At 51.8% G+C, this 23,452-nt stretch overlaps 1 protein-coding gene across 4 annotated transcripts in view; it reads right to left on the reverse strand.

Annotated features, from left to right (window-relative positions):
- Window positions 1–23,452, reverse strand: part of CACNA1A (calcium voltage-gated channel subunit alpha1 A) — a 286,336-nt gene that overhangs the window by 43,182 nt on the left and 219,702 nt on the right. For 3 of the 4 annotated variants that reach the window (XM_041762541.1, XM_041762540.1, XM_041762539.1), the window contains exons 23-30: window positions 21,821–22,284; window positions 19,981–20,119; window positions 18,258–18,387; window positions 13,462–13,521; window positions 12,678–12,784; window positions 3,613–3,712; window positions 1,728–1,888; window positions 127–264 (exon numbers count right to left, since the gene is read on the reverse strand). In XM_041762541.1, the coding sequence (XP_041618475.1) occupies window positions 127–264; window positions 1,728–1,888; window positions 3,613–3,712; window positions 12,678–12,784; window positions 13,462–13,521; window positions 18,258–18,387; window positions 19,981–20,119; window positions 21,821–22,284 (1,299 nt within the window). Of the gene's footprint in view, window positions 1–126; window positions 265–1,727; window positions 1,889–3,612; window positions 3,713–6,475; window positions 6,488–12,677; window positions 12,785–13,461; window positions 13,522–18,257; window positions 18,388–19,980; window positions 20,120–21,820; window positions 22,285–23,452 lie in introns of all 4 variants that reach the window. The other variant, XM_041762538.1, reaches the window with a different exon arrangement.

The following is a 23,452-nucleotide window of genomic DNA, read 5'->3' on the forward strand; positions in this document are numbered from 1 at the left end:
CTCGGGAAGCCAGGAGCAAACCCCTCCTCGTCCAGGCCTGTCTCAGCACTGGGCTCTCGGACCCTTCCCCATCCTGTTCCCTGGGCCCCCTGACTCCTCCGTGGGGCTTTCTGACGGGCCACTTACTGTGGCCAGCCTTCTCCTGTGGACACGGTGAAGAGAGTCAGCAGAGCCCACAGCACGTTGTCATAATGGAACTCATACTTCTTCCACTGTCTGTCCCGAGCCTTCACCTCGTTCTTCTCATAGAGGAGGTACTTGCCGCTGCCACAGAAAATTGGGGCCGTTAGTGAACAGAGGAAGGGGACACTCATCTTTGGCAATTGGAGATTAGGAGGAGGAGGAAGAGGGGCCCCCACCAGCCCACACTGTATCCCTCAGCCCAGGAAGCAGCAGCTCCCCCCCCCCCCCCGCCCCGCCTCGCCTGTGTCTCCACTTGTCAGTGCGCATCCAACTCGGAGACAAATCTTTACATGAGGCCTGACTCAGGGCCAAGCACTCTTCTAACATGAAAATTTCTAGTCCTGCGGGTGGGAGCTTTGGGGGGTTGAGAGGAGGAGGAGGAGGAGGAGGAGGAGAGAGAGAGAGAGAGAGAGAGAGAGAGAGAGAGAAACATCTCTGGATCATCAGGCCAAGGTGGGGTAGGGGGGTGGAAGAGGGGGGCGGCTGCTGCTTCTTTTCAGGGCAGGACACGAGGCTTAGCCCCAGACATGTGGCCAAGTGTCTGGGGTCTTTCCAATGTCAGGCCACAGCCACCAAAATAACTACAGGCTGACAAACTTCTCATCCACAGCTCCAAAATCTAGAAGGTTCTGAAAACCAAACATTTTCCTCTTTACTCGGGGCAGGGGGTGGCATGTAATGGCCCACAGACCAAATTTGCACCTGTTTATGGCCCACAAACCAACAACGGGTTTCTACGGTTCTAAGTGGTCGAAAACAAATCAAAGGGATGCATTCATGACAAATTAAATTTACTTGACATTCACATTTTCATTTCTAGAAATAAGGACACAGACACGCCCGTTTGTTTCCGTTCTGGCTGTTTGGAGTTACAATGGCACAGCAGACAGGGGGCTGCAGGCCCCATAAAGGCAAAAGTACCCACCCTCTGGCCCCAGGCAGACAAACTTTGTCCATCTCTGATCTAATTCGTCTGGCAAAACCTGACCTGACTGGACGTGAACGAGGCTCTTCCTACTTGTTATCTGTGCCATTTGGTGTAAACAGTTGCATGTTTCCCAGCAGAATACCAGTTAAAACGGTTTGATTACAGGAATGCCTCAGGTTCAGCTGAGGGTGTGATGTCCTATGTAGAACGGGCCCTATATGATCTTTCTAAAATCACAAAAACATTCTGAACTTTGAAACGCATCTGCGGGTAGTGGCTTTAAGATAAGGGAATGTGGGCGTGGGACGCCTGAGTGGCTCAGCGGCCCAGTGACTGCCTTCGTCCCAGGGTGTGATCCTGGAGTCCTGGGATCGAGTCCCACATCGGGTTCCCTGTATGGAGCCTGCCTATGTCTCTGGCTCTCTCTCCCTCTCTGTGTCTCTCACAAATAAATAAATAAAATCTTAAAAAAAAAAAGATAAGGGAACGTGGGTGTGTATTCATATCCCCCCCATTTGACAAAGGCGAGGACAGAAGCGATGCACCCAGTGGCACTGCTGGCTACCTCCGCTGCCGCCAGCCCCCGCGGGGGACTCTGAGGAGAGCAGAAACCCACCGGCAGTCTTTCTCGAACTCCTTGGACTCATCGGTGCAGTGGAAGAACTTTCCCTTGAAGAGCTGCACGGCCACCACGGCGAAGATGAACATGAACAGCATGTAGACGATGAGGATGTTGAAGACGTTCTTGAGTGAGTTCACCACACAGTCGAACACGGCCTGCGGGGGAGAGGCGGGTGGAGTTGAGAGAGGGCGTGAGGGGCTGGGGGCCCGCCTGTGACCCCTGTCTCCAGCAGGCTGTGATACCAACGTGTTGCCAATGTCCCATTTCACGGTCAAGGCCATGGGCCAAGTCATGCAGCTAAGGCCACGCAGTTCTGGGAAGTCAGTGCTGGGGCTGGACTCAATTCTGAGTTTCTTTGCCTCTAAAACCTCGTATTAACCCCCCCCGGGGGAAATGGGACCACTTCTGGGAGCCTAAGACACATGCACAACTCTTGAGGGCAGGAGGAAAGGGCCTCCCTAGAGAAGTAGTTGCCTGTTAATTCTGTGTCCCTGCCTCATGCGCCCCCTTGTCCCCCTCCATCTGGAGGTGTGCTCTCCCCTCACTTCTGCCCACTGAGCAGTAGAGGGCTTTGTGGCTTTGAGAGACAACTTTATGCACCCAGATTCTGGCCCTGGGTGACACGGAATCTTTCCACCATCTCCCCAAGAAGGCAGGGGTCCCGGCCTGCAACGTCTCCCAACTGTTCTGCTTCCAACCACGGTGGGTCCCAACCACAGGCAGGCAAGTCTCCTCGAATGTACTGGAATTTCAGGCTAGCTCTGTATTTCCAATTCCCCCCCCTCCCCGGGGTGGGGGAAGAGGGTGCACAGCTTTCACGGGGGCTTTGGAAGGGGGCTGCCACCCAGCAGAGGGTGAGGAACCCCAGCACTGAATATGGCTGGACTTCCATGTATTTCAATGCAGCAAGCTTTCATGTCCAAGACAGCCACGTATTGGTGAGTGACAGAGCCAGAGTCATGGGGGAGCGGCACGCCCAGGTGACCGCCAACATTCCTTTAGGTCCCGCAGGCGCCCAACGCGAAGTAGTGCTGAATTACACAGTAACAGAGTTATTCACTTTGCACCCTTCCCTTCGTTCCTTTTGAGCGAAAGAGAAAGTCTTGCTCAGTTACTACTCTATTAACACCTAACCCCAAAACTCTTCCTTTTCATCCCGGAAAGAGCAAGCACCCATGTCCAAAGAGCCTTTTTCAGGCAATCTTCTTTGGCTATATTTTAATAATGGTATCTTATTTGGGGGGGAATGTATTTAGTTTTACCTTCTATTAGCATTGGGTTCTGGTTTTCCACCTTGGGAACCTTGGCGTAGAATTTGCTTTTAGTTCACTTAAATTAAAAAAAAAAAAAAGTGACGACTTTAACGGTAAGTAGGAAATAGTACAGCTGGCCCTCAGGTGGAGCATCAGTTGAAAAGGTGTGTTTGAATAACTAGGTTGCATTTCCTTCTCTTTTCTCCTGTTTCTCCTGAATGACAAGCTTTGGGAAGTGCTGGTTCATGCTACTTTGGCATGAGAGATAACAGAGCCTAGAACAGGTTGGTGAAAAGTTAAAAGTTATGTGGGACCAGAAACCTAGTTTCCTGCTGCCCACATTAGGGCTGTGCCCTATTTTATCCATACAATGTCCTCCTGTGAATTAGGAAAAAAGGGATCCCAACCTTAAGACATTTCATCTAATGGAAAGCTGTCATAATACAGATTTTCTTAGATCAACTCCCTTACTGCCATCTGCTGGAAAGTTGTAATAATGAATATATCCATATATGACGGATGTGATGTTATCAGCACCCCTGTCAATGTAGTATCCTTGAGCAGTGTGCAACCTGTCCAACTGTACATGGCAACCCTGACAGGCCTCCCACACGCCCCCGTCTCACCTTGAGCTTTGGCAACCGCTTGATGGTTTTAAGAGGTCGTAGCACCCGGAGGACTCGGAGGGATTTGATCGTGTTGATGTCCTTTCCTTTGCTATTGCCACTGTGGAGGGATGTTAGGGTGCGGAGAGGGGAAGACAGGGAGCAGAAGTCAGTCTGGGTGGTAGGTGGCCCACAACTCTGTGTGACTCCACCCTCTCAGGCCTAAAAGTCTGGGGTGAGCCTGGCATAGTCCTGCCCTTGCTGGGGAAGAGTGGTCAGCACCCCTGCTATGTTTGGGCTCAAGAGGTAGTCAGAAGATTGCCTTCGGTGGTTCTGGTGGCAGGATTTAAGGGCCCTCTGCCACTTGGCTGGGTTGAGTACCTTCAGGGGGTGGCCCTCAGACCCAGCAAGAGGGGACCTGGCTGTCCTTACGCTCATTGGAGGTGGTCTTGGTGGGCTCTTAGAAAATGGGATTCCTCACCCCCGCTTCCAACAGGATTCAGGAGATACTTAACGTGGCCCTCCCCCAGCACTCCCTGGGCCCACCCGAGAGGAAAGAACCAGGACATCAGATGCCCATGTTGAACCTCTGCCACGGTCTCTTAGCTCATCTTTCCAGAGAGCTGCACAGAGGTTCAGTCCAGGGTCTACTGGACCTGAGCCTTAGCTGTACAACCCCTGCAGATGCCACGCTACCCTTGGCCAAGGTCTCCCCAGAGGAGGATACTAGGTGCAGCCATCAGAGGCTTGTGGTTAATAGAACTCACCCCCCGCCCCGAGTCGCCCAAGTCAGAAACCCAAGTGTCACGTTCAGCTTCCTATCCTTTGACCCCAACCGGTTACCCTCCTTTCCTCTCCATCATCGTCCCTGGCCACTGTCTCATGCTGGACTCTCATTACCCATTTCCCGGCTTCCCCCCGCTTCCACCTTTTCTGCACACAGTGGTCCAAGCCAATGACAACGTCACTCTCCTCCTCAGAATCCTTCTGGAGCATCTGAATCCCTAGACGTGAGAACTTCTGGTACGGCACTCAAGGCTCCTCGAAATCCAGCCCGACTTACCTTTACCTTTGCATTCCCACCGTCTGCTACACACACCAAATCCCAGCCACATGCTCTTGCCTCCCTCTGCTTTTGCACATTCTGTTCCTGCTGCTGGAAATGCCCTTCCTCCACCTCTCCACTCCCAGGACCAGGCAGCCCCCAACACCATGCTAAATGCTCCTTTATCTGGCAGCCTGCCCTGATTGCCGGTGGGTTCAACTGGCCCCTACCGCTGTTCCACAATCATCTTTGGTTCTGTCTTTGGCTTCGGGCTTTAGACCTGAGGGGTTCGGGAAAACCCCTCAAAGGCTTAAGCTGTGATTTATTCCTTGATGTGTCCATTTTCCCTTTAATCCTGGTTCTCGTCCCAGCCTCACCATGCACCCGGTGTGTGGTCTCAGGATGTGCATGAACAGATCCAGATCCCAGAGTTCTTTGAGGGTCCCCCAGCAAACATCTCCCTACAGTTACCTCGTGGGTCATGCATAATAGAGCCATCCCGGGGACCCCCACTGTGGTGTGTCGGGATATCTGGGCACACCACGTCCCTTCTTTTAGATCTCCTTCTTCTCATTTTTCAGGGAATAAGGGGCGGGGGGGACTGGACGTTAGCCTGCAGGGCACAGCTGTGCTCCAGAATTCAGCTGGAACATGTTTTTCCCATTTTAGAGCCAAAGTCATCATTGTTATCTCAAGGCTGTGCCCCTGAAGTGTGCAACGCACATCAAGAGAGTCACTGGGATAATCTGAGGCAGAACAGGGACACAATTAAATAAGTGGATCACACAGGGAAACCAGCTATTTCCTCTTCAAGAATCTTTCAGGCCTTTTGCTTTAGTAAGAGTGGAAGTCTCCGAGATGTGCTAGGAAGTCTTTAATGCTTTCCCAGCACTCACTAATTTCTCTTGAATCCTAGCACCCAGCTTGAGTGTGACAAGCCACAATGCCACTGTTTCACTCCTGTGGGATTCACCTTTCCAGCTGTGGTTCTGTCTGAGGCTAACAATACCGGCTGTAGAGGGATGATCTAGTTTCCCAGCAAAACTGAAGTTTAGACTATGTGCTGGTGGAAAAAAATGTCAAGCGAGTGGACATCTAGCTTGTATGTGGAACCGGGTACAATCCTGAAGGGCTGAACGACTGACATTGGGAAACGTGCCTCCCATGGGCACATCTACTCCTCTGAAAAGGACTCCCTGGTCTGCCCCTGTGGCAGCCCCTCTCCCAGGATGTACTTCGCCCTTGGGTGAGGCTGAGAAATAATCTTTTTTACTGAGGCATTGAGGAGTGTTCCTGGCAGTTTGGGTGCTGAGCATGCAGGAGCAGCTTGATCCAGGAGTTCTCACAGAAACAACCCGATTTTGAACCACTTTGCTGAAAGCGTAGATGCAACTCGGGAGGCTATACTTTTTCCTCCCAGAGCCCAAGTCCTGGTTGTGTGGACTGACCACCCTTCTCCCATGTTGGGGTCTGGACATGCTTACTCCTCTGGTAACCAGCCCCCCACCCCCCCATGCTTGTCTGCTTGTTGAAATCAGATCCCGGAGAGGCCCCGCTCCCCCATGTCCTTTCTATTCTCTGCCAAGAACTGGACTAATGGTGGGTCATGGTGGGAGCAGTGGCCCAGACCCCTTAGGGCTCCTTCTCCCTGAGGAGAAACTAAGGGGGGGGGGGGGCTCTGGTCGCTGCAAGCAACAGGATGGCAGTAAGGACAAAAGGCCATGGAAACCGGCCCAGAACCAACACAGCTGCACCAGGGCATGGAAAACGAGAGACAAAATGAAAGAGAGAGAAAGAGAGAGAGAGAAGGAAAGGAGAGACAGAGAGAGAAAACTTTACCGTGTACTGCTCCTGGTGAGGTGGCGTCGGAGGGAGAGACAGATCGTAAGCGGCCTCAGAAGAAAGAACACAGAACACACACATACACACACGCACACCTGAGCGCCCCCTTGCCCCGCCCGGGCACCAGGAGGGCAGCCTCAGGCTTGCGGCTCTGGCCGACGTCCATCCTTCCATCTGGAAGCCCCCGTTCGGCCCCCTGCCCTCGGCAGGCTCCCGGCACTGCCCAACAGCACCAAGAAAGCCAAATTTCCAAGTAGCAGGACAGCCAGAAAGTCACCAGTTACCAAAGGCGAACTCGCCACTGAAGGTCACTGCCAAGAGCTGGAGAAATCCTTTTTCTCCAGAGGTTCTGGGGCTGGGAGGTTTTAGAATGGCTCGAAAGTCGTGAGCTTTTGGAGTGGGGGCGCCGGGGCTTGAATCTCAGCTCTGCCCCTAACTGTCATCCTCATCTATGAAACAGACCTGGGGGATTCTGATGCTTCGTGTGCGGTAGCTATGGCCTTGGCTTTACCCCCTGAGTCAGGAAGCAGAGGGAGGTTAGCAAAGAGCTCCGATTTGGGGTGTAGTTAGAGGCAGCTCCTGGGAGTCCTGAGACGAAGCTCTTGGCATCTGGCACGAAGCCTCACGCAGCTCAACTTTGGAGTCAGGCTCGGTATCATTATGACTCTCTAACCACGGCTGGAGGAGGTGAAGGCCAGAGAAACCCGGCTGCCATCAGAGAGGGGAGGCCCTGCTGCCGGCAGGTACACTCCAGGACTTCCCACCTGCTGCCTCTTTCAAAGTTAGTATTTCTAAAAACAGAATGGTTTAGGGGCACCTGGGTGGCTCAGCGGCTGGGCGTCTGCCTTCGGCTCAGGGCGTGATCCTGGGATCCTCCATGTGGGGAGCCCGCTTCTCCCTCTTTCTATGTCTCTGCCTCTCTGTCTGTGTCTCTCATGAACAAATAAAATCTTAAAAAAAATAATTAAAAAAAAATGAAAACAGAATGGTTTAAATGTCTACAAATATTCCCGTTGGATTTTTTCTCCCCTCTACCTTTTTATCTCAAAGCTCAATGTATCTAGGAATTATTGCACACTTAGACTCACGTAGATTCTCCTCTGTGATTGTTGACAGATCTCTCATTGACAGTGATTTCTCCCTGACCCGCTACCTTTGGGTGTAAAATGTGAGTCTTCTGAATGTCACCATGGTTGCCTGTGGGAAGGTGGCACCATCATGCCTGTTTTCCAGATGAGGAAGCCGAAGCCCAGAGAGGGAGAGTGACCTGCCCAAGGTCACACAGCTAGGAAGTGGCAGGCTGAGATTCAAACCCCAGTTCGTGTGTCTTGCACTCAAATCTTCTTTCCATTTTATCACACATAAGAAAAAAGAAAACGCCTTCAGTGCAGGGGCTGTTTTGAGGATGGGATTAAAAATGTGGTAGCCTGAGGGTTCCTTCTTTGGCTTCCTGGCAGTTGGGCTCCCGAGCATGCAGGAGAGGCTTGATCAAGGCGTCTGTCAGCTGTGCTGGCCTGCCTTGAGGGAGGAGTGGCAGCGCCAGATGGACTCTTGGCAGTGAGGGCAGGATCCACCAGCTGCTGAGAAATGTCAGTTGGCCGCCCCAATGCATGGGCACAGAGCGTGATATCATGTGTGATGGCTCATGAGATGGTGTGTTAATGGTGGTCGCATGGACATGGCGCACAGTCAGTGGAAGGAGCGGGACACGCACACACACACAGATCTGGGTGAGGTGCAGGAGGGGTGGAAACCCGTTAGCAGAGCTTCGACACATCCCTTGGAGGACCACAGGGATAGTTTTCCCACATCCGAGACGGGGCCACGATCATAGCACTGATGCAGAATCCTCGCCTCCACCCCAAAAGGCCAAAACAGCAAGATTCCTTTCAACAAAGAAGGGAGCAGCCTCGTGCCCCCGTCCCCCGGCTTTTGAGAAACCCCGGCGGGCTAAGCTGTCAGGCGTCCTTCTGCTGGTTTGTGAAAGCTTCCATGTTCGGGGCTGGGAGATGGGCAGCGACCCTGAATCGGACGGCCGATCACCTTAGTGACCCTGCCAGATTCGCTTCCCTTCTCAATCCCCCTGGGCCTCAATTTCCTCATCTACAAAATGGGGACGATGAGACAACTGCCCACAGGGGGTTGTTGGTGAGAACTGAATACGTGGAAGCTGTCACTGTTAACACCAAGTCGTTTTTCTATTTAATGGGGAAACTGAGGCACAGGGAGGCTAAGGGACTTGCACATAAGAGACAAACCAGATAGAATTGCAGGAGCCTCTTTCTAAAGCAGTTAAGACTAATCTAACACCTCCTGGAGCTCTCAGCTTCATCTATGAAGAGATGGGCACAGGACAGATAAATTGAGCTAAAAGACCAGAAAGGAAAGAAGCAAAGGACTCTGGGGTTGGGTACTCAGGCTGAGACCCTCAGAGAATCCCCCATTCCTGCCAATATGACATCCAACATGGAAAGACAGTAAGCAAAGTTTTTTTGGGCAAGAAGCATTCTCAGGCAAAAGAGGCCAGAACCCTGCAGCCAGGGGGCAGGATTCTGAAACTTTTCTGGGGAGAAAAGTTGCAGATCAGGGGCTCCTCCTCTGGCTTTTTGGCAGATTAGCCCTGGGCATGCAGGAGCGGCTTGATCAAGGTGCTCGGCCAGTTGTGCTAGGCCTGCAGCCCTGCCTTGAAGGAGAGATGGGAGCATCAGATGGATTCTTTGCAGCAAGACAGGGAGGGTGTGGCAGGGATTCTCAGGATCTACCTCTCCTATTCCTATGACCATCATCTAAAGGTGTTCTCACGGCTGTCAGCTCTTTTAAAATATCCTGAGAGCTGCTGGCACTTGTTAGGATCCCACTGGCAAATTCTAACCCCCACCCCCCCAAATTCCTGTAAGATCTATGAGGCCATCAAGGCTGAAATGATGTCCTTAAATCCCAGCCTGGAACCTTTTCCTTGCATAGGAATTGAAAAAAAAAAAACAAACCCAAAAACATTCAAAACGGGGATTTTCAAGGTCACGGGCTGGCTGGCTTTATGCCTGTAGCAACTTCATAGAAGCAGTATAAAAGATTGACTACAAATATGCTGCCAAATTTTTGTGAGTTGTAGGCTCATTTTGAATGCCCTTGTATAATTTCATATATAAAATGAAAATTCAAAAAAAAAATCAGCTCCCTCTAGCAGATTCTTTTGCAACACAAAGAATCATCCTGCTGATTGATTTTTGGTTGAAAAATAATTTTGATTTCACAAATTGTTTGCTTAAAGTAGAGCCTAATTGTAGCTCCAGGGATCCTAGAAACAGCATATTGTAAACTATAGCTCATTATGGCAAAAGTTCTACGGTTGAAAGTCCCAAGTCTTTTGGAGGCTACTACTTCCCCAAATTGTGAGGTCAAATTGGGGGACAGAGGTGAGGCTGGGCAATAGTGGGGGCCCCCCTTTTCTTCACTGAACCATGTTGGATCCAAAAGAGGTCTGGGAGGAAAGTGCTAAGGCCAAGGGTGAGCTGATGGGGTGCAGGCCCACTTCTTTTGTTCTATACCCAGTGGGGACCACAGAGGGCAAGACCCACCACCCTGGGCCTAGCTGGCAAAGGGTGGTTGTGCGTGTATGGAGGCATGTGGCCGACAGGGTCCCCCCCTGACCCATCACCTCCTGAGCCCTAGGAGACTTGTGGGGGGGCTGCTGGGAAGACATAATCCTGGAAGGCCTGAGCAAGGATGGGCGACATGTCTGCCAGAGCTTGCCCCTCCTCATCACAGAGACCACCACTGATCAGAGCAAGGTGGGGACTGGGTCTCCTGATGCAAGAGCACGTGGCCGAGTGTCCACATTCTCAGGGCCACACAGGCCATGTTAGGCAGATGGTCAGGCCCATATCACCAAAAGATAAGGGCCAGGGTCAGAGGAGGGAGAGAGAAAGAGAAAGAGAGAGATAGAGACAGAGAGAGAGAAGGGAGAGGAAAGAGGATATGAGCCAGACAGAGGGACAGAGACAGAGAGACATTCAGAGAGAGGGAAGGAAAAGGAGAAAGAGAAGGAAAAGCAGTCAGAGGGAAGAAGAGAAAAAAAAAAAAAGGACAGAGAAAGAAGGAAAAAGAAACAGAAGCCAGGGAGGGAAGGGTATTTGGGACAGAAACAGAGACAAACAGGGGTAGAGACACATGTAGACTATTTCCAGAGGGGATGGATTCACTCCAGGCTGAGGGCTGTAAAACGTTTTGGCTCTTCAGAGTTGAAATTTTCTCAGGACCTAGCTTGGTGCCTACCAGACACCTTGTAGGCATCACAAAAATAGCTCATGGAGGGAGGGAGGAGCATATTTCATGATGCTGTCATATACACTTTAAAATCTTTTTGGAAGAAACTGGTGCTATCTTGGTAGGAAACAAATTGTATCTTATTTGTATTTTGCATTTCTCTGAATTCCAAGGGGGCTGATTCCCCTTTTTATTAGTTGTTAGTATTCTGCAAAATTTCTGTTTATATCTCTTGTCCATTTACCTATTGAGTTTCATGTTTCTTATTGACTTGTAATTACTTTTTATATATGGAGGCCATCAATTCTTTGTCTCATCTGTGGCAATCTTTTCCCTCTGCACTTTACTCATTTCATTTCTTAAAATTTCAGAACACCTTAATAACAAAGCCAAAGTTTTGGGGTTTTTTAGAGTGTCTTCCACTGCTCTAATACTCAAACAAGTAATAATTTAATTTTTTTATTTTTTAAAGATTTTATTTATTTATTCATAGAGACACACACAGAGAGAGAGAGAGAGAGAGAGAGAGAGAGAGAGAGTGTGAGAGGCAGAGACACAGGCAGAGGGGGAAGCAGGCTCCATGCAGAGAGCCCTACGTGGGACTCGATCCCGGGTCTCCAGGATCACGCCTTGGGCTGCAGGTGGCGCTAAACCACTGCACCACCGGGGCTGCCCACAAGTAATCATTTAAAATAGGGAAAGTGAGAGGGGGAGAGAGAAGAAAGGAGTGAGGAAGGAGAAAGGAAGGAGACAGGGTGGAAGAGAGCAGACATAGAAAGAGGAAAAGAAAGTAGAAGATAAAAGGAAAAGGGAGTGGGACGTCTGGCCAGAGTCAGAAATATAATCAACCCCCTGACCCTTATGGTACCTCTCCACCAGCTTGGAAGCATCTAGAACCCTGGAGTTTCTTGCTGTTCTGACACAACTTGACCTCATTGTGTTCCCAGGGAAGAATCTGAGAGCAGCCCACATTAGCCCTTAAATTGGAAATGAGCCACCACTCTGGCCTACTGACAAACCAAGTCTTCATTGTTTGGTTGGGGGGGCCATTCGAGAACCCCTGGAGATCTGCTGAGAAGGCAGCTCGGAGGCAGAGGCACAAAGGAAGCCTCTGATTTATCACTATGGGGGTGAGGGGGGTCAGAGTCCCTGAGACTTTCCTTTCTGGGAATGATCCACTGCGGTGGACACAGACAGGGTCCCCAAGAAGATCTGTCCTGGATTAGGACCTGGTCAGGTCTTCTCAACCTGCTCCAAGTTCTCTAACATGGGGAATGTACCACTACGTTTGCTATCAGGGCTGCCGAGCCCCTGAGTGCCACCTCGAAATGCTGTCTGGAACTTAGGGGCCACCTTGGAATGGGTCCCCACAATTTTGGCATTATCTTGGATGGAATGGCCTGGAATGGCGACCCACAACCCAGTTGTCATCTTGGAGTTACACAATGATGCATGGCCTTTGAGGAGGCAGAGAGTCCTAGGACCACCAGGAGAAGTAAAAGACACAAAGGGAGTCACCAGGTCTACAGGGCCTTCAGGCACAGGGTGGGGGGTCCAAATTCTCATGCACATTCACTTCTTGGTTTTCTTTTTTAGGGGCTCTCAGAGACAGCGGTTGGGGTGGAGCTTGTAGAGGAGAAGGAAGATGAGATGTCCCGGCGGAGCTATTCTACTGAAAGCAGCAGAGCAAGGGGTCGGTGACGTGGCTGTGTGAGGAGGTAGAAGGTGGGGGCCCTTCTCCTTCTTCCTGCACAGCAGACGTCATGCAAAAGCCAGTCGAAGCTCTTCCTGGGGGCATGCGGATGTCTCCCACCTCCCAGAGCACGCTCTCCCCATCTCTACGCCCTGAGAACACGTTCCCTGATCCAATGGGCAGCCCCGGGCTGGCGGCGGGGGGCAGAGAGGCAAGTGGAAGCCTCAAGAGGAGACTTACGTGAAGGCAAAGGCCACCAGGGCCCCACTGACCACTATGAAGTCGAGAATGTTCCAGAGGTCGCGGAAGTAGGCACCCTGGTGCAGGACGAGCCCCAGGTCGATCATCTAGGGGTGAGAAGAGACAGTGCTCAGATCCCTCATCCTACCTTGGAGCAGGACCTTCCTTTCCAGCCTCTGGGGGAGGGGCATGAAGAGGGGACGTGGCGAGGGATGGGACAGTGGCCCAAGGCACCTGGGGGAGCCCAATGTACCTCCCACCTCATGAAAGGCAGTGCCGACCTGCTGGTTCTCGGGTCCAAGCCTTGGGGTCCCCTTGACTCCTCTTTGTCTCATTCCCCCACATGGAATCCATCAGCAAACCTTCCAAGAATGTACCCACTTTCTCCACCACCACCCTGGTCCACGCCCCATCATTCTCTGCCTGGTCTAGACCAGTACGACTCCCCAATCCTAGTTCTCTGGACTCTCCCCCACCCTGCCCCTCCCTCAAGTCTGTCCTCCCCAACGAGGCCAGAGCCTCAAGTCCCTCCTCTGCTCAGAACCCTCTATGGCTCCCACCTTGCTTGGGGTCAAAGTCAAAGTCTTCCCTGTGACCCACAAGGCCCTGCAGGATCTGTCCCTGTCATCTCCCTGCCCTCGTTTCCTCGCTCTCCTCACTCACTCCATCTAGTCCTTGCTTCTGCCCAACAAGCATTTCTAATCCCCTGGGCAAGCCACCTCCGCCAGGGTAGCATTCTTGAGGGTGAAGATTCCCTTGGATCCCTGGCTCTCTCAGCACTCACCTTGATCACCATCTCAAAGGTAAAGACGCCTGTAAAAACGTAGTCAAAATATCGCAGCACCTGTAGGGGATAAAAGCAAGGGGGCAGCAGATCATTGGCTTGCTCCAGCAGTCCCCATGAACATAGTGATGGCGCACTGGGGTGTGTGGTCTCCAGTAAAGTCCCACGAACACACTCTCCAAGCAGAGGAGGAAACATGGCTGTCACATACAGTTGGGCAGGGTGTGCACTGCACAAGGGCCCCTCCCATCCTGTCTCAGAGTACAGATTTGTATGTTGTGTATGAAAATGTCCAGCAGAGGGATGCCTGGGTGGCTCAGCGGTTGGGCCTCTGCCTTTGGCTCAGGGCATGATCCCAGTCCGAGGATCGAGTCCAGCATTGGGCTCCCTGTGAGGAGCCTGCTTCTCTCTGTGTCTCAGGAATAAATGAATAAAATCTTAAAAAAGAAAAGAAAAAAAAAAAAAAAAAAAAAAAGAAAAGAAAAAAAGGAAAATGTCCAGCAGATGGCAGCAAAATCCTAACAAAATCACTCAGGATGGTTGGCTTATGGGGTGGGAAGGGTTTCTTTTTTATTTGGCCAAAGCTCAATATAAAGTGAAGGTGGTCTTGGGAAAGTTCAGGGAGGGGTGCATCCCTGTTGATGATGAGTCTGACGCCCCAATGCCCTTGACCTGCTGGCATTCGTCAGGAAATCGTCGGGTCTCCTAAACACGACCACCTGACCACCCCTGTAAGCCAGACACCAGGTGTCAAACTCCCTCACCAGCTCTGCAGCCTCAACCTCATCACACAGGGGGCGTTTCTCCCCGCACCCCTTCCCTCCCTCTGCCTTACACGGGGCCAGGGCTGGATGGCTTCTGTCCGGATGAGCACTGGCCTGCAGCCTGGCCCCTCTCTAGGGCATGTCATGGTATGCCTCTGGTGTGACCTCAGGATGAGCATGTGATGGTGCCCCCAAGGGTTGGGTCGGGCAGGTGACAGATGCAGGGTGCAGACTTCATCAGATTCCCGATGGGTGGCTCCGTGATTGAGCATCTGCCTTTAGCTCAGGGTGTGATCCTGGTCCCGGGATCGAGTCCCGCATCGGGCTCCCTGCAGGGAGCCTGCTTCTCCCTCTGCCTGTGTCTCTGCCTCTCTCTGTGTCTTTCATGAATAAATAAATAAATATTAAAAAAAAAAAGAAAAAAGAAAAGAAAAAAAAGAAGAGAGCTGATATTTATGGAGCCCCACCACCAGGGGGACGCCTGTGAGCACCCGAGTCAGGTTAGGTCCTTCTCTGCTCTAGAATCCTCCGTAAGCTCTGATCTCACTTAAGGTAACAGCCAAAGTCCTCCTGGTGGCCCCCAGGGCCCTGAATGCTCCGCCTGGTCACCTCTTCGCCCTCGTCTCCTCTTACATCTGCTTGCTCTCGCTGTTCCTGCCATCCAGGGTGTCTTTACCTCAGGGCCTTTGCACAGGAGGTTACGTCCACCCCACATGCCACCTGATTCCCTCTCTCCTTCTTTATGACTTGGCTCACGTATCACTTTCTCGGTGACCCTTTCTGCTACTGCCTGTTTAAAGTCCTACTTTCCGGTGCTTGCTATTTCCTTACAAGCCTAACCACCCACTCTTGCAACCTAGTTGTTATAATTTGTTATAGTTATTAGTGATCTCATTGTCCATGTTCTTGACCCGAGGTGTCAGCCTCATGAAGGCATGGGTGTTTGGCTGTCCCTGTAGCACCTCCAGCTCACAAAACCGGCCCAAGCATACAGCTGGCACTCAAGACATGTTTGCTGAATGAATGCATGAGGAGCTAGAATTGTACTGGGCCCTAAGGGAATGAACAGGGTTCTGTGATCTGTGTGGTTGCAACTCACATTCCCATTATGTGTGGTGCTCGAAGGGCCAGCAGGGACCAGAGTGGCCAGGATGGCTGGCTTCCTGAGGTGGGGGGTGGGAGATAGGTGCAAGCATCTGGATGCAGAGAAAGCACCTGAGGCCTAAGAGGTGGAGGGCTGAGCATGACTAAAGACCTGGTGCTCTGGGAGCTCTGGGAAGCCAGGGACCATCTCACCCCCTGTCAATCCTTGACATTTAGTTCAACACCTGGCACATAGTAGTTGCACATTTAGTAATTACTAAGCAAAGCAATGAAGGAAAAGCAGAGGGGAAAAAAGGAAGGAAGGGAGTGGGGGAAGGGCAGGCCAGGTGGTTGGGTGAATCAAATTCTGGAGAGCTCAGTGAATTAAATCAGGCAAGAGGAAACCAAGAGACCAACAAATTGGGTTTGACTCTGTCAAATATGCAGACCCTTTGACCTCTACAAATGGCAATGTCCTGAGGCTCAGTTTAATCCAGAAGTGTTCTCAGACTCATTTATCACAGGGAAATGCAAATCGAAGCCTTAGAGAGATTTTACTCCATACCCACCGGGTCCGCTAGGCCCGAGAGTCTCCAGCACCAAGTGCTGACAAGCCTGGGGGCACTGGGAGCCCCATACCCTGCCCGCGCAGGTGTCACTGGGTCATCCAGCAAACACCTGACTGCATCTAGTCAGCCTGACTGCGTGTAAATTCTATGACTCAGAAACTCCATTTATGGTTTTACACCCCAAAGAAAGTCATGTCCAGGCATCCCCGGTGACATGCCCAGGGCAAGGGGTTGTGTGGTGACGCATTTTCAACTGGAAACAATCCAAACGCGCATCAACAGGAGGATGGATAAACAGATAGTGCCACACCGCGGAATAGAAAACAGCAGCGTGGGGATCCCTGGGTGGCTCAGGGGTTTGGCGCCTGCCTTTGGCCCAGGGCGTGATCCTGGAGTCCGGGGATGGAGTCTTGCGTCGGGCTCCTGGCATAGAGCCTGCTTCTCCCTCCTCCTGTGTCTCTGCCTCTCTCTCTCTCTCATTCTCTCTATCATAAATAAATAAATAAATAAATCTAAAAAAAAAAAAAAAAAAAGAAAACAGCGGCGAAAAAGAATGCCCGTCACTCCCTGTACTGATTCGTGTTCATCTCATGGGGGACACAGTGTTGGGTGACACAAAAAGGGGCAGGAGATGATCCCATCCGCTGAGTGTCAGAAATGAGCAAAACCAAAATCGAATGCTTAAGGATGCACCAGCCGGGGAAAATCCGAGAAGCTAAGCTTATTCCCAAAGGGGGTGCATGTGTCACGGTTACCTGCAGGGGTGGGTTTTCCGAGCAGTACCCCTGGCCTCTACCCTCCAGATGTCCGTAGCTCCCCGCTGCTCACCCCAAATCACAACAACCAAACGTGTCCCCAGATGTTGTCCCTGGTTGTGAGCCCGACTCCAGAGAGAAAAAAGGGCGCTGAGGTCGGGGGTAGTTTTGTTCTACTTCTTGCCCTGGTGGGGGGTTGTGGGCGCTTTAAATCCTTGAGAGAGGCATCGTGTGCTTCCTGCACTTTTCTGAGGCCTGTTCTAGTTCGGCCAACAAAAGAACTGGGGGAGGGGTCCCCGGACATCAGCTGGCAGCTGAGGGCCACGGTGTCCTTGAAGGGGGAGGGCTTTGAGGAGAGAAGTTTCTGCTGCAGTGGGGGGCAGGGGATCCAAAGCTTTGCAAATGCTCCATGGGCTGCCACGGGCTGAGCCTGGCTGGGTTCCCTCGGGCCCCTGGGGAATCAGCGACAGAGCCTTCTCTGGTCTCCCAGAGTTGGCAGGGGGGTTGCTGACCCCTCTTGGGACGCCCCATCCCGGGCCCGGCTCCCTGCGGTCCCTGGGGGAGAGCGGGCAGCAGGAGATAACAGAGTGCAGCCTCAGCCCTGCCCTGGTACCAATTTCTTCTGGGAGCCTTGTTCTAATTATTTCCTTCCGACTCCCCCATCGGGTCCCTGGGGGCCCTGCCAGGCCTGCAGAGGAAGGGAAAGTGCAAGGTAAGCTGCTGTCGGGCAGGCTTGATTTATGGGGCTTGCCAGCCTCACCAGGCTCCTAACCTACTTAGCGAGGGCAGCAGGGCCGGCTCCCAGTGGAAAATGTACCTTTGACTCTGGGGGGGTGGGGGGGGCAGGAAGGAGCTGGGGCAGGGGGTGCTGCTGCCAGTCCAGAATCTGCCACGCCTCCGCCTGTCCTGTCTCTTACTCTCCCCTCTCAACCACAGGCACTCACTCATTCTTACTTGGCAGGACTCACGGGAAGTCATGCACACAGCAGGTGCTCAATAAACAGAGACAGTTGAAGGAAGCAGCGGAAGCTCCAGGGGAGGCAGAAATGGAATTGTGCTGTGTGATCTTGGTCGGATCACTTAACCTTCCTGAACCTCAGTTTCCCCATCTGTCCAAATGGGGACACCTGGGAGAGCTTATAACCAAGTGCCTGGGGTTGTGCCTGGAACACAGCAAGCGCTCGGTTAACAGGAACTGCTAGCAGACCCTGGACCCCTAAAGGGAGAGCTTTTTTAGCTCTCCAAAAAGCTGAAAGTGCGGGCTATGTTTCTGAGTCAAAATTGCCCTTTCTTTCAAAGCTTGTGTCCAAACCAAGAAGTCCGTTCGGTGAGACCTGGCACAGTGTGCGTACCTCCATATGATGCCCACCTCACTCCCTCTACTCGGGATTCCAGCAATTTCTAGCCCCACCCACCCTAGGCTACCTTTTCCCTTGCCATGTACACAGGGCCCCTGCCTCCTCAAAGAATGTCCTGCTCCAAGAGTATCCTCAGTGAGTCAGAACTTCCTCTCCCAACCAGCGACTGAGGTGCTCCCAGGGCTGTGTTGGGGGGGGGGGGTAACCCTGACATTCCTTCTAAACAGAGGAGCCCAGCCAGGAAGGGGCCTGCTGGGCGGGACTCACGTTGTTTCGTGGTGCGTTGGGCTGCACGGGGTCCTCAGCTGCCAGGGCGATGCTGCTCATGGCGATGACCATGAGGATGCACATCTCAAAGTAGCGCAGGTTCAGGATGTAATGGCACAGGCGGCGAAGGCTGTTGGGGACAGGCGGGTGTGCAGAGGTCCACTCAGATTGCGGGCTTACAAACCCTTTCCTTCTGTAATCTCCTTATGTCACCACCCTGAGATCTCTAACGCCCAAGGTCCCACGCCAAACAAAGCATCAAGATCTGGGGGGCCCTCATGGAGGTCACGGAACTTCAAGAAGTTGGGGGGGGGGCCCGTGGCCAGGGAGGATATTCACAGGCCCTGTTGATAAGTTCCTATCATTTCCAAACAACCCTCTTGGAAAATTGTTGATTCCCAGACTGAGTTGAAGAAATATTATCTTTGATTCTGTAGGAGATGAAAACGTTTTTCATGCGTACAATGTCCTGTGGTCAAATAAAATTGGGAAATTCTGGGTTAAATAGATTTCTTCTTTTTTTTTTTTTAACTTAATTGGGTGACCTTAGGCAAGTTACTCATCCCCTCTGTGACTTAGTGCTCTCATTCCATGAAATGGCCGTAATAGTGATGCCTGCCTTACAAGAATGTGAAGCTCAAAGATGTTAATATATGCCTGGCACATAGTAGGGGCTCCAGAAAGTTACTGAGATTGTACCTTGCAGGCCTTAGCCTTTGATGTGGCAATGGGATAATACTTAAGTACCTAACCCCTTAAGTGGAGCTAATAATATTTATAAATTTGTCATAAATTTGTGTGAATGGCAGCAAGGCTGAGTGGTTAAGAAGAGGGATGTTGGTATCAGTGTTTGGGCTCTCTTGCTTGCTGTATGACCTTGGATAGGTAACTTCACCTCTCTGGGCCTCAGTTTCTTCATCTGTTAAATGGGCATAAGCATAGTACCAATCCCATAGGGTTATTATGAGAAATTAAAAAAATTTTTTTTAAAAGCACTCACAACAGTGCCCGGCACTAAATACCACATAAGTGTTGTCCTAGTAAAATACTTTCAACCAAATAAAAAAGGAAGCACACAGGATGAGACTCAAGAGTCCCAAGAGGCAGGTTATAGAAACCAGTTACTGCTCAGTTTATTTGACATGATTTTTCTTTGTCAGGAGGCATTCTGAGGGACTCAGGTTTCAAGAAATGTCCTTTGGAAAAATGCAATCCTCAAACAAGCCACAGTAACACATGTAATAAATTTCTCTCCTAAATAATCTATCCTCTCCAAGGATGCCCAAGACAAAGGGCTATGGAACTCAGAGACCATCTGCCTAGAATTCAAATCCTTGTGGAGCAGAGGTTAGGAGTGAGCACTCAGGGCCCAGGGCTGCCAGGTATGATTGTACAGGTTGCGCACTGCATAAGGCAACCATTTCTTAGGGGTGCCTCTCACATTACAGACTGTAGATTTGAATATATATGACAATGACTTCTAGCTGAGGGCAGGAAAGGGGTCTTTTCCCTAAAAAAAATCAGTACTTTATGAGAAATTTCTGTCTTATAGGACTTAAAAAAAGGGCATCATTTTGTAATTTGCTCAAAAATCCCTTATGAACAAATGGGATCTTGGAGGCAACTCTCCCCATCACCCGCTGTTGGCGCCTGCCCTCTGGCCTGACTTCCACTGCCCCAGTGGGAGCCCCGGCCCCCTGTCCTGGCCATAGGCCATACTCACGGGTTGGTCGTAGAGAGGATAAACATGGAGCTGTAGGGGGGCATGGGCTTGGGGCCGTCTTCCCCGGGGTCGTCTTCCTCCTCCTCCTTCTTCTCTTCCTCCTTTTTTGGCAGTGGGTCTGGGTTGGCGTTTTTGTTCACTGTGGGGACAAGAACCAACACAGGGCTCCCTCCGTGATTTCCCATAAGCCTCTGGGCTCCTGTCCATTCAGACGATGAGCAACTGACATTTATAAAGTGCCTACAATGTGCCAGGCACCACATTGTGCCATTTAATCCTCACATGACCCTATGAGGTTGGTACTGTATGATCTTCATTTTACAGATGAAGAAACTAGCACAGAGGGGTGAAGTGATTTTCCTAAGGTCACACAGCTGGGATGTGGCAAAGCTGGGATTTGAACTTGGTCCCAGAGTGCCTGCTCTCAACCACTCGATAGCCTTGAGTCTGGTAGGAGGTTCATGGGATGTTAACACAAAGCTGCCCCTCATCCCACTGGATCTTCATACCATCACTTGGAGGCCGATACCAGAAGCCCCGATAGACCCACGTTACAGATGGTAACACTGAGCTCTCCCTTCATCAAACTTCAGAGTGTCCCCCCATGAATACTTCTCTCTTGATGGCAAGGGCCACCCCCCTCCTGAGCAGATTCTGCAGCTTGAACTTGCTATGCGTCTATGGGCAGGCTGAGTTTCTCTGAGCCTCAGTATTTTCATCTATAAAATGGGCACAATGACAAGATCCACCTTATAGGACGGTGGTGAACCTTTACCAAGCAGACTCACAGAAATCTCCTGCATAGAACTGGCACTGGAGGACCTGGTCTATTGTTACCATCTTTGGAAATAATGAACTCGGTGGGTCATTTCTAAATTCTCACTGCTTCTCTGACCCCCACCTTACATGGTGCAGGGCTTGGAGGGAGGTCACCAACTGCCAACCTCTCAAGGGCCTAGACCTACACGTCTAACACTTGAACAGTGGCTATCCTAAACCTTGAGACGCTGTAAGTGTAAAACCCACCAAAATTTCTAAGACAGAGTACGAGATAAAGGACGTAAAACAGCTCATTGATAATATTAAAAATGTCGATCACATGTTGAAATGATGGCATTTTGGATTCATATAAGTAATACTTTGGATTAAATGTGATTTATTAAGGTTCATTTCACCTATTCTTTTTTTTTTTAAGGGGAGAGGGGCAGAGGGAGAGAGAGAATCTTAAGCAGACTCCACACCCAGCATGGAGCCTGGTGAGGAGATTGATCTCACGATCCTGAGATCATGACCTGAGCTGAAATCAAGAGTGGGACACTCAAGCAACTGAGCCACCCAGATGCCCCTCTTTTTTTTCATTTTTAAAATCACTGCTTCCTCTCTCCTCTCCTTTCTTTCAACATGGCTACTAGAAAGTTTAAAACTACATGTGTGGCCTGTGTCGCACTTCTTTGGGACAGCGCCGGCCTAGGGAATCATCTGGTGCCCCCTCCATTTCCATTAGAAGGATCCACTGCTTGTCAAATGCGGTGGCTTCCTGGCTTCCCTATGGGAATCTGGGATTCAGGCAGTATCACCAAACCTACTGAGCTCAGCCCCGGGCCAGGCACTGCGGGCGGATTCTCTCATTTAACCCTCCCGGCAGTCCCGTAGGGGCAGAAACCACACCTATACCCATTTCGAGAGGAAGAAACTGAGGCCAGAGAGGTAAGGTCACTGGCCAGGGTCCCCCAGCCAAGCCTCCAGGGATTGGGCCCAGGCAGCCCCGCTCAGCCCCTTGGCCCCAAGGACACTGGGTGCGTCGCCTGGTGATGGGGGTGCTTGGGGGGGGCAGTCTCACCTTGGACAACGGTGTGGTTGAGGGGGGGCGGGCAGGCTGGGGGGATGTCCACCGTGGTGTGGTCGGGTTTCCTGGCAGTCTTCGCTGAGTTGGTCTGGGTGCTGCTGGGGTTGGTGACGATAAGGCTGTTCTCGGGGGTCTTGGGGGGGCCGGGGTCAGACGGGTCCCCGGGGTTGTTGGGCATCCGGCGGCTGGCGGCGTTCTGGGGGTTGGTGCCCGCGGTGGGCGGGGCCGGCATGGGGCCGGGGTCGGTGCTGTTCCCGGTCCTGGCGGGGCTCTGGGGCAGGCCGGGGCGGCCGAGGCTGTCGTGGGTGCCGGCCGATCCCGCGGTGGCCAGCTTGTTGTTCCTCATGTTGTCTATGTCCTCCGCCAGCGGCGGGTCTTGGCGGCCCAGGTCCTGCTGGATCGGCCGGGTGGTCGACAGGTTGGGGCCCGACACAGGGACCCCGGCGCCCTGGTTCTCTCTGCGGAAGGCAGGCCAACGAGAAAGGACCCATAACTGAGTTGGAATAATAGCACGAACGTTCCAGATCCTGCCTCAGCTTCCACCATGCAGGGGGCACACTTGGGCATGGAGAGGCCGCGCCCTGGAGCACCCCAGGGCCCGGCTGACTCCTGCTCAGAGACCATGACCCCACGGCTGTGTAACTGCTTAGCCTCCTGGGTTTCAGTGTCATGTTTCTCCTGCTGTTTCCTGGGGGACGAGGCTACTCCCGTGGGGGAGAATGCCAGGGCCTGCATTCCTCCAGCCTGAAGCCCCCCACTGCCTCTGCCTACAGCCCCCACTCCCCGCCCAGGAGCTCCCCTGGGGCACACAGTGTTTTCAGGGGTGGCTAAAGCAGACACAGGGACACCATCTCTTTCAGGGTAGAACTGCCTCATGGCTTTACCTGAAGCTTTACATAAATATGTCCCCTCCCAATATCCCAGTTAGGAGGAGCACGCCATACATGCAAATAAATGTAATAAATAATAATAAAACTAGTTAAAGCAAACACTTCTGTAACGCAAGCGATCAGGGGCTGCTCTAAGCACTTGACTTATAATGACCCCTTCATCCTCAGCCCCAAGAGGAACAATTACGAGCCCCATTTTCCAGATGAGGACACTGAAGCTCAGAGAGGTTAAGTCTCTTGCCTAAGGCCACACAGCGGGCAGATGAACACGATAATTTTTCACAGGGGTACAAGAGTGATGGGCAAAGCGCTCTAGGCAGAGGGAATAGCCGGTGCAAAGGTCCTGAAGGAGGGATACGCTTGTTGAGTTTTGGGAGGCTGGTGTGGCTGGAGGTGGAGAGTGGGGGAGACAGGGTGGGTAGGAGTTTGGTGCCTCAATTACTCAACTAATTAAGACCATGCCGACGGACCTGAGAGGGAAAGAGTCTGTGTGCTCGGTGCACTGGGGAGGAGAGAAAGATGTTAAGCATCCTGGCTGAGCTTTTTCTACCCCAGTGCCCTTTGAGACACCAGCTCTGCGAGGCAAGTGGTTTATTTTTGCCTTTTTTGTTCACAGCTTTCATTCTAGTGCCCAGAACGGGGCCTGGCACATGGCAAATGCTTGGTCACTTTTTGTCAAATAATAAACAAATGCTCCCATTTTTCAGATGAGGATGCTGAAGGCCAGAAGTCCCCC

This window comes from Vulpes lagopus, chromosome 7 (assembly GCF_018345385.1).
Source record: "Vulpes lagopus strain Blue_001 chromosome 7, ASM1834538v1, whole genome shotgun sequence".
Lineage (NCBI taxonomy): Eukaryota > Metazoa > Chordata > Mammalia > Carnivora > Canidae > Vulpes > Vulpes lagopus.